The 9,978-nt window shown below is 42.7% G+C and overlaps 1 protein-coding gene across 1 annotated transcript; it reads left to right on the top strand.

The window, feature by feature from the left end:
* Nucleotides 1-483: 483 nt before the first annotated feature.
* On the top strand, nucleotides 484-1,625 carry LOC306923127 (stomatin-like protein 1; the record flags this gene model as incomplete). The annotated part of the gene is made up of 2 exons (XM_079501151.1): nucleotides 484-634; nucleotides 956-1,625. The coding sequence occupies 2 exons, from the start codon at nucleotides 484-486 to the stop codon at nucleotides 1,150-1,152; spliced, it is 348 nt and encodes a 115-aa protein (XP_079357277.1). The 3' UTR covers nucleotides 1,153-1,625.
* Nucleotides 1,626-9,978: the final 8,353 nt, after the last annotated feature.

Below are 9,978 nucleotides of genomic sequence, written 5' to 3'. Positions count from 1 at the left end.
ACTCGACCCAGTTGTTTTCCACAGGACACTTGTAACCATAGCAGTAGCCTGTATATGTTACTGTATAATTGATCAGTTACAAGAGTGAAAACATGGAGCAGGTAAGATGAGTTTTATTGAAACCATTTGCTTTTTATGTTGTTCCAAATAGTTTGCTGTCCCAATTTGCTTTGCATAATGTGTTTCTTTAGGACTGTGTTGCCGGACTGTACTTTTTTTTAAAATTTGTATCTGAAGTTGAAACCAGCTCAATGTTTTTGTAGCTTTTGCAGCAACTACAAACGTCGGATGCATCTTCATGTCGCTGGCTTCCATTGACAAATGACAATGAATAGTAGACTATCTTTGCATCTGCCCGTGTGAACGCATCATCTCTTTTCTGCTCTGTTTGTATGACTGCAGTGTAATAACATGTATCTTATGTCTTGCATGTCCTTAGAGGACAATCTAAGTTTTGTAGCTATAGATGCTCCTCTGTCCGGCATGGCCAGGCCTGGCTCTGTGGAGGAGCTGCTGGGGGTGGTCAAACTGCTGCTGTCGGACACCTTGGTCAGACGGGTGGGGGCCTGCTTCCAGTTCCACATCAGCTCAGAGGACGGACAATGCAAAAGCTATTACATGGATCTGAGTCAAGGTGACCATTCAACCAGGCTGTGAAGGTTGCATTAAAAATGTAAAATGGCAAAATGGCAGCTTAACACAATAAATTTGACTGATGAGTACAGCAGTTTGTTAGCTGAGCTCTGGAAAAGCACACTTCACACACAGCCTCGTAGATCAGCTATTTTAGTTTTTGTCTTTTTAAAGGTAAAGAAAATAGGAGGGCAGCAGCCAGAGGCTATGGATGACAGCTTGGGGGTCCTTGGGATGGAAAAGTTTAGGAACCCTTGCATTAACTGAACAATGCCACAAAGCACCCTTAACATTTGTTTTATTGTCTGTGTGTGCATCGTAGGCAGCGGTGCAGCTGATGTAGGCTCCCCGTGCCAGCAGCCAGATGTCACCTTGAATATGAGTGACAGGGATCTACTGGCCATATTTGAGGGCAGCCTGAGACCATATGCTGCCTACACCAGTGGGAGACTGAAAGTCCAGGGAGACCTGAAGACTGTAATGAAGTTGGAGGAAATCATAAAGTTACTTAGGCAATAGCTGTGGCAGTGTCCTAGTGAATCAACCACTTCAGTTAGATTGGTCCAAATTTCAGTCTTTGCTGCAGCCATGTGTCTTGTGGAAGAGTTTCTGATTATGGCACTGCACTGTACTCCTTGTTCACATATTGCCTTAGTTGACTTTACAAATATATAATGTAGGCTCCAATCTCTATCCAAATGAGCTTACATGTTATAATTTATTTCAACAGGGGACTGCTAGTTATTTGACTAAAATAACTTCAGAATGCAATTACTGTAACTTGTGTTTTTATCTATTTATAGGTGTTTTCTATTGTGTAATGCAAATTAATTGCAGTTTAATGTTTTATTTATTATAAATCAGACATTGATGTAGAAATTAGTCAGACATGAGATGAACCAACCTTTTCAGTTCCAACTATGAACAGTTCAAACCATGTAAGAATCACAGAAGCAGAGCAGAGGTATTCATATCAGCTAGTACTCCTACAGGGTGGTTGTGATGAGTCGTTGCAAACCAAATCACTACATACCTGGAAACAAACAACCTCTACGAACAATTTCAATCCGGCTTCCGCACCAAACACAGCACTGAAACTTCCCTCCTCAGAGTCACTAACGATCTTCTGCTATCTGCTGACACCGGTTCACTCAACATCCTCATCCTCCTTGACCTCAGTGCCGCCTTCGATACCATTCACCACTCCATACTCATCTCACGCCTCAAAACCACCCTTGGAATCACTGACACTGCCCTCTCCTGGTTCCAATCATATCTCACTGACAGACAGCACTTTATTTCCATCAACAACTGCCAATCACTCACGTCACCTGTCACCCACGGCGTCCCCCAAGGTTCAGTACTTGGTCCCCTCCTCTTCATCCTGTACATGCTCCCCCTTGGTCAGATACTCCGCACTCACGGTCTCCGCTTCCACTGTTATGCCGACGACACACAACTGTATCTCCCCTCCAAAACCATCACCACCATCACCAACTCCACCCTCACCTCCTGCCTGACTGATATCAAAACATGGATGCAAACAAACTTTCTAAAACTCAACTGCAATAAATCTGAAATCCTCATCATTGGCCCCGACTCCCTCACCCGCTCCTCTCATGACTTCTCCCTCACCATTGATGGCTCCACTGTCACCCCCTCCACCCGAGTCCGCAACCTTGGTGTCATCCTTGACCCCACCCTCTCCTTCCAGCCCCATGTCAACCAGATCACCAAAACCGCCTTTTTCCACCTCCGTAACATTGCCCGCCTTCGTCCCATGCTATCCCACACTGCCGCTGAGACCCTCATTCATTCCTTCATTACATCCAGACTCGACTACTGCAATAGCCTCCTCTATGGTGTCACCACCAAGGTTCTCAGAAAACTACAATATGTTCAAAACTCCGCCGCCCGCCTGCTCACCAGAACCAGATCCAGGGACCACATCACACCCGTCCTCCGTGAACTCCAAGTCCAGAATTGATTTCAAAATACTCACCATCACCTACAAAACCCTCAACAACCAGGCCCCCCTCTACCTCTCTGAACTCATCCACCGTCATGTCCCCTCTCGCTCCCTCAGGTCAAGCACTGCCAACCAACTGGAACCCCACAAGTCCAACAAACGCACTTGGGGAGACAGGGCCTTCGCAGTGGCCGCCCCTTCTCTTTGGAACTCACTCCCAACTCACATCAGATCTGCCCCCACCTTCGAAATGTTCAAAAGCACACTCAAAACCCACCTTTTCAAACTGGCTTTCCCTACATAACCCCCCCACACACACACACACCCTTCTTGTTTGTCCTTTTTTGATTTTGATTTCTAGTTTTTAACCTTTTAAACCTTTTTAACTAGTTTGACACAATTCTTCTAATAAAAATGTCTGTATTAAAATGTCTGTAAAGCGACTTTGGGTACCCAGAAAAGCGCTATATAAATCGTATGTATTATTATTATTATTATTAATGCACAACATGCAATGATTCCTTTTGAAATGTATGTCAATACTCCAAACGGCATTAAAAAGTGCACTTCTATATTTCTTGTCTTTTGAAACATCAGTTTCAGAGTCTTTTTTCTTTGTTTTGCGGGGCGCTAGTCCCTCCAATGCATGGCTTTTGGAAATTACGTCATATGCCAGCCAAGTCTATGGACTTGTGATGTTTGTTTAGGGCAGTAATTGACAACGTGAGACTCCATCTGGCTGATATAAATACTGCCCTCGCAGTATATATGTGATTTTTTATTTCTGTGACGGTTCTGTATCACAAGTAACTGATTTTTATTGTGTGTGAAATAGACCTCTTTGCTATTTGAGTAAAAGTGATGTCACTTTTGTGGAACATAAAGTCATAAAGTTATTTTTCCACCCCCCAATGTCAGTCATTAGAAAATTTGAGGACTAGACATTACAAATGTCTATTCTCATCTCATTTGGTTTACCGTTTACAAACAGGTGGAATGGCACTGCCTTATGTTGACACATTGTCACGGTGTTGTTGCTTGGTAACTCGATCCAGTTGTTTTCCACAGGACAGTTGTAACCATAGCAGTAGCCTGTATGTTACTGTATAATTGATCAGTTACGAGAGTGAAAACATGGAGCAGGTAAGATGAGTTTTATTGAATCCATTTGCTTTTTATGTTGTTCCAAATAGTTTGCTGTCCCAATTTGCATAATGTGTTTCTTTAGGACTGTGTTGCTGGACTGTACCAATCTCTGGGAAGCTCTGTTGGAGTAGAGTTTTCATCTGAAGACGTGTGCGTTCTCTTCAACAAAATATTCCACTTACCTTCTACAAAAGAGGATGTGCACATGGCCAAAAAGAAGGTACCTAACGTTCCACTCAACCACACATAAAAAACACACTGCAGATTAACATTGAGAAAGATATTCTGTGGAAATCGGTTGTTAAGAGATTGTCATTCAGCTGTTTCTTGTTCAGATTGCAGGGGATGATAAGGGCTGGTCGTGCATTGGAGAAAGGGTTTTGGATGTTCTCATTGAGATGGAGAGAGAGAGACAAAAGAGAGAAGAGGTACTTATTCGTTTCTTTCTTAAAATAAAAAATAAATTAAACCTTTGTCCAATTTTGAATGTTGCTAGTACAGTATAGCAATATAACATAACAACTTTTTCAGAAAACTTGGGTTAGGATTTAGAAGGCATTTTTAGAATCGGTGTTGGGTCTAAATGGATTAAAGTCTCTGGGTTCCTTTTTGTGATGGTTTAGTATATTTGAACAGTGTTGTCACTACCGTTCCTGATGGGTTAGTATATTTGAACAGTGTTGTCACTACCGTTCCTGATGGGTTAGTATATTTGAACAGTGTTGTCACTACCGTTCCTGCCGTTGCCTAAAGTCGGTGCTATTTATCTGTAGCTCTACTGGGACCTCCAGCTTCTGAATATGGGGAAACTCAACACTGTGTACACGATGGACACAAAGCATGGCATCAGTCGCCAGACCATGAATAGAATGCAGTCACACACAAAGAGCACCAAACTAACTCGGAACAGATCCGATTCTGAGCCTGTAACTTCATATGGCCTTGACACAGACCTTTCACAGGTATGTATCCTATGCTCACACTGAAACAGATGATCATTTGGTCGAAGGCATTTTATAATTGCCTGACACTTTTCTTGCTTTGAATGTAGAGAATGCAGCTGACACGGAAGTGGGACCAGGAGAGAAGAGGCCCGTATAAATCAAGACTGAGGAGGAAAGCCAGGCAGCACTGGGCCAGGTAACCATGACCCTAAACATAAGAAATGGTTAGGATTCCTATTCCGTTCTCGTTACAAACAATAGGCTATAAATAGCCTTTCGTCGTTTTTATGCTCAAAATACTTACACCGGGGTGGCGGGGTCAAAGTGTTTGACTTGCTAATTTATTTCTGCACTGTCCCAATCATCTCCGTTCCGTCTTCCCAGGCTGGTAGCAGAGGGTGTGCACAGCATCATACCGTGGCTTGGGCAAGGGCTAAGGGTCAGAGGTCAGGCCTGGGGTTATGTCTCCCCATCTGACCTCCTCCTGCTGGTGGAAGTGAAGTATGATGCGATCAGCCACATGCTTTACACAGAAATGCTGCAGGAGCATCACGGTAAGGAAGGAGTAGTTACAGTAGCCTACCTGCTATCACAAATACGAGTTAAAGGGGAAAACAAAGTTCCCCCATTCTGTGTTTCCTAGAACTGTAATTATGAAAAAAATCATTAACATGGTGAAACACATCTTGATGACATCATCAAGATGTGTTTCACCATGTTAATGATTTTTTTCAGACCTCTAGTTCTAGGAAACACAGAATGGGGGAACTTTGTATTATTTCCACACAACAGCTCTAAGGTACATTAATGACATAGTAAAATGTTGAAAATGAGTGGAATGCCCCTTTAAGGATACTTTGACGCACAGCCTTTTCACAAGCATGCACTTGACACAAATATTTGTGTTTGCAACTGAAAGGGGTGTGGACTGACACTGTTTGTGTCATGCGAAATACATAATATAAAATGTCATGCAATTTCTTCGCCAAATTAAATAGGTTTTACTTTAAGGCTTTAAGTCACTGCCTAATGTCTTTAGGCCACAAATGGTAGCCTGTCAAAATTACCAGATCTACAAGCTCACAACGTTTAGAGGGAAATATTAGCAGACCTACAGTATTGAGCCCTCTGGGACTCGAGTCAACTAAGTATATAGGGTTTATATGTGGTTAAAGGTTGATATTTTTGGTTAAAAAAACAATTAAGTTAAAGCTCTACATTCTGATAGTAATCATTGCTAGGGTTTTTGTTCAATATCAGGGGTTTCCCCATCTCTCCAGCTCTTTAATAAACAGAGGATATACATTTTGAGGTGGGTTTCCAATTCCAGCCAATCAGGAGAGAGAACCCATTTATCAGCTTCAATTTGATAGTGTTCCAGTTCCAATTTTGTCTGCTCATTTCTTTGTTTCATCACTTTCAATTTCAAGTTTATCCTGAGGACCTGTATCCTCCTGTATGAGTTCTCTCTCCAGATACAATTGTTATCCTGACCTGAAAATGTACTTTCTCTTTATTAAAGAGCTGAGGAAACAGGGAGACCCCTGTTACTGAATGAAGACTAGTCGATATATATACAGTATATCAATAATATATTGCGTACTGCACCTTTAAAGCCTAACAACACAATGCTTTTTGGTTTTTGTTTTGTTGAAAATCTGTTATTTTCAGTTGTGTCAAATTACTCTGCATCCTAATAAATAATCGGCTCTTTGGCTATCAGTGTGTGCAGCCACTCTTTTTGTCTTTTTAAGACTTAAACTCTTTAAATTAAGTAGACTTAACATTTTTATTTTGGAACTCCACAGGTCTGACTGCATGGGAGACCCTGCTGCCGGGGCAACAGGACGAGGAAGAGGAGCGCCTGTGGGATCTAACAGAAGAGGCCGTGAAATGCGGTGACCTGCTCCGTCTGGCCGAGCTGCCAGGAGCTTTCAGAATGTACAGGTAACAAAACTCACACACACACACACACACACACACACACACACACACACACACACACACACACACACACACACACACACACACACACACACACACACACACACACACACACACACACGACACACACACACACACACACACACACACACACACACACACACACACACACACACACACACACACACACACACACACACACACACACACACACACACACACACACACACACACACAGAAGTACTTGCCCAGCAATGGGGAAGCATATGACATGACTTATTTTTGTTGCATTTTCTCCCCAGGTCACATGAGGGAGTGTCTCTTAAGAGCTGTCGAGAAGGTTCTGGTTCCAGGGAGAAATCATGGTCTGCAATAACGATCCTCACTGAGTTACAAACCTCTTGTCAACAAGAGAGCGACGCACTCACAGCCCTGAGCAAGAGGTAGATAGAGAGTAAACGGCAGCTTGTAAATAACTCCCTCATCATTTGAGTTTTGACTTCCATGTGATTATCTTTCTCAGCTCCTTAGTTTTTATTTAGTTCTATATACCAGTGGTTTTCAACCCTTCGTATCAAGGGACATTATTTATTCGGCATTTGAGCCACGGACCATCCCATTTGATGAGATGTAAGCCTCTCAGACCCAAAACAATTAAGAATATTTTGTTGTTGTTGTTGGATAAAATTACATCCACAATTCTACGCTGTATTGATGTGGTATAATTAGGAGAGATAACAGATAGATCAAAACTAATGCAGATGTTTAACAATAATTTAACTCTTGAGAGTGTAAAATTAATCCACATTTGGTTTAATTTTACACTCTCAAGAGTTAAAGATCTATAAGGGTCCATTTAGTTTCCAACTCTCCATTTAGTTGGGGACCACCTGGAACCCTCTCAAGGACCACTGGTGGTCCCCGGACCACTGGTTGAGAACCACTGCTATACAGTATGTAAAACGCCACCCATTTGGTACTGTGAATCAGTTAACTAATAACAAACATTTACTTAATATTTTACAAAACAACTCAGGTTGATCTACTGCGCTGAAACACCTCTCTGACTAGGACGGTCCTGACTTTAGGCTCTTTGCTTGTATCTCCCCAACAGGCTCGACGGGGAGGCCCTGAGGCTGTTGTGTCTGTACATCAGGTTGGCCACTCTCAGAGCTCACAGAGAGAAAGTGTCATATGGTGCTCTGTTGGCAACCAGACAGACCTGGGAGACATGGTAGGCCAAAGGCCAATGCAGTAGTTATCAAATATTTTAAGGTCGTGACCCCCCCAAAAAGAATCATATTTGAACTGAGGACCCCCCAAAATAATCATATTTAAACTGGGGAACCCCTATGCGGACAAGCACTTGGAAATTGTAGGAGTATATTTAGTTAGACTTAAGTTCCACAGAAAAATATTGTGAAAATAGCCGAATTTACAAGCGTGTAGAACTGTAGATCTGCTATTTTGACATTGTTGCCCCTTTCTTATATTATTTGACAATTTGGCCAATGTTTGACCAGATTTTATAGTATTGTTTGTTGATTACTTTATTTATTTTATTACAAATTAATGGGCTCTTTCATTTTTTTTGTCAATTCACTGTCATCTGGGGACCCCCCCTTAAAATCATGTCCCACAGGTTGAGTTTTCAAATATTTTCATGTCAAGGACCCCAATTTGATTTGTATTTTGCCACAGACCCCTATTTGAAATGATTTTGTTAGATTAGATCAAATCTACGGTACAAGCTCACAACCATTTCGATATGATATGCTGTGAGCTTGAAGTATACAATAGGATTGGAGTATAAAATAGGTTTAAAGTGGTTCAATTTATTTTGATATGAAATTAAATGAATTTAGAACCCTCTCAATGACTTTGAGAACCACTGTGCTATGGACAGTGATGATCACAATTCAATTGCACATATATGCACAGTTGCACACAGTAACTCAGTTCGAAGTGTCCTTGGGCAAGACACTGAGGGCAGTATTATGCGTGTCTTAAGTACCAGGTCTTATTACTTAACTTAAGACCTGGAGGCGTGATCAATGCCATTTGGCTATTCTGAGTGGCCAAACAGCATTGACCACGCCTCCAGGTCTTAAGTTAAGTAATAAGACCTGGTACTTAAGACACGCATAATACGGCCCTGAACCTCACATTGCCGCCAATGAGTTGGTCGGTGCTAGCTTGCTACCATTGGTGTGTGAATGTGGGAAGTGAGGACGCTCGTGTCGATGTATGAATAAATGGTAAAGCGTTTTGAGCGCTATAAAAATGCAATCCATTTTACTGTCCATCGTGTGGTTTCAGGCCATGTGTCAGCAGTCTGTGCAGAAAAGAGCAGGCCACTGTGTGGCTACAGGACACAGATGAAGACAGGAATGAAAATGAGTTCTCTATCACCGTATCCCCAGAGCAGGTAGTGTAAATGTACATGCATCTATGAATTACATGAATTAAATATTTCCTTTTATGTACTGATGTGAGACAAAATGCTGTTGTGGTCTTCAATGTAACAAAAAAGAAAACATACTGTACTTCTTTGGATGATACATCTCTTGGCACCTCCCAACAGGCAGTACTGCAGTGGCTGGTGCTGAGTCAGGAGCAAGAGAGAAAGTACCTGCTCAGGTTGCTACATGGGGTCTCCCTCGAGGACTTGCAGGGTCCAGGGTGCCAGTGGCCTCTGAGAGAGGGTAACTGCACTTACATTTCTGTGCATTTGTCAGAAAATATCGACTTGGTATTGCTTTATGTCTGCGTTATGTTCCTTTTCAGAACATCCACAGATGCACGCTGCCTTAAGGGACGGCTGTGTAAGAATGCTGAGGCAAATCCACACTGCACTGCAGACACGCTCTCACATCCGTACCCAATCAGAGCTGATTGCTGCTCAGCCCCACAGCCAGGTACCAGCAGGGTTTTCTACACCCCAGTGGGGAGCGTGTGCCCTGGTCCTGATGATGCAGTTGATGGAGCACCATGAAGCCCAGACTTCAGCTGTACTGCTAGCTATATTGAACATGGTGGGTTACAAATCAATCCCGGTGCTCCATTAACCACACATTTTCTGAAATAGTGAAAACAGCAGATCTATAAGCCCACAGTGCGCATTGCATTCGATACGTTGTGAGTGTGTGTGTGTGTGTGTGTGTGTGTGTGTGTGTGTGTGTGTGTGCGTGCATGTGTGTTTTTACACATGTGTAGAGCGCACAGCATCTTCAAGCAGTGAGGGAGGACTACGAAACTGCTGTTGCAGAGCAGCGTCTCTGCAGCCTATTCCAACTACTGACCTCAGAGAACCCTCTTCCTGCTGACTCCCTACCCTCTGCT

The sequence above is a fragment of the Electrona antarctica genome, assembly GCF_951216825.1.
Source record: "Electrona antarctica genome assembly, chromosome: 5".
NCBI classification, from domain to species: Eukaryota; Metazoa; Chordata; class Actinopteri; order Myctophiformes; family Myctophidae; genus Electrona; species Electrona antarctica.
Note: the sequence above shows the minus strand (reverse complement) of the source record. Positions and strands in the feature narration are given on the sequence as shown.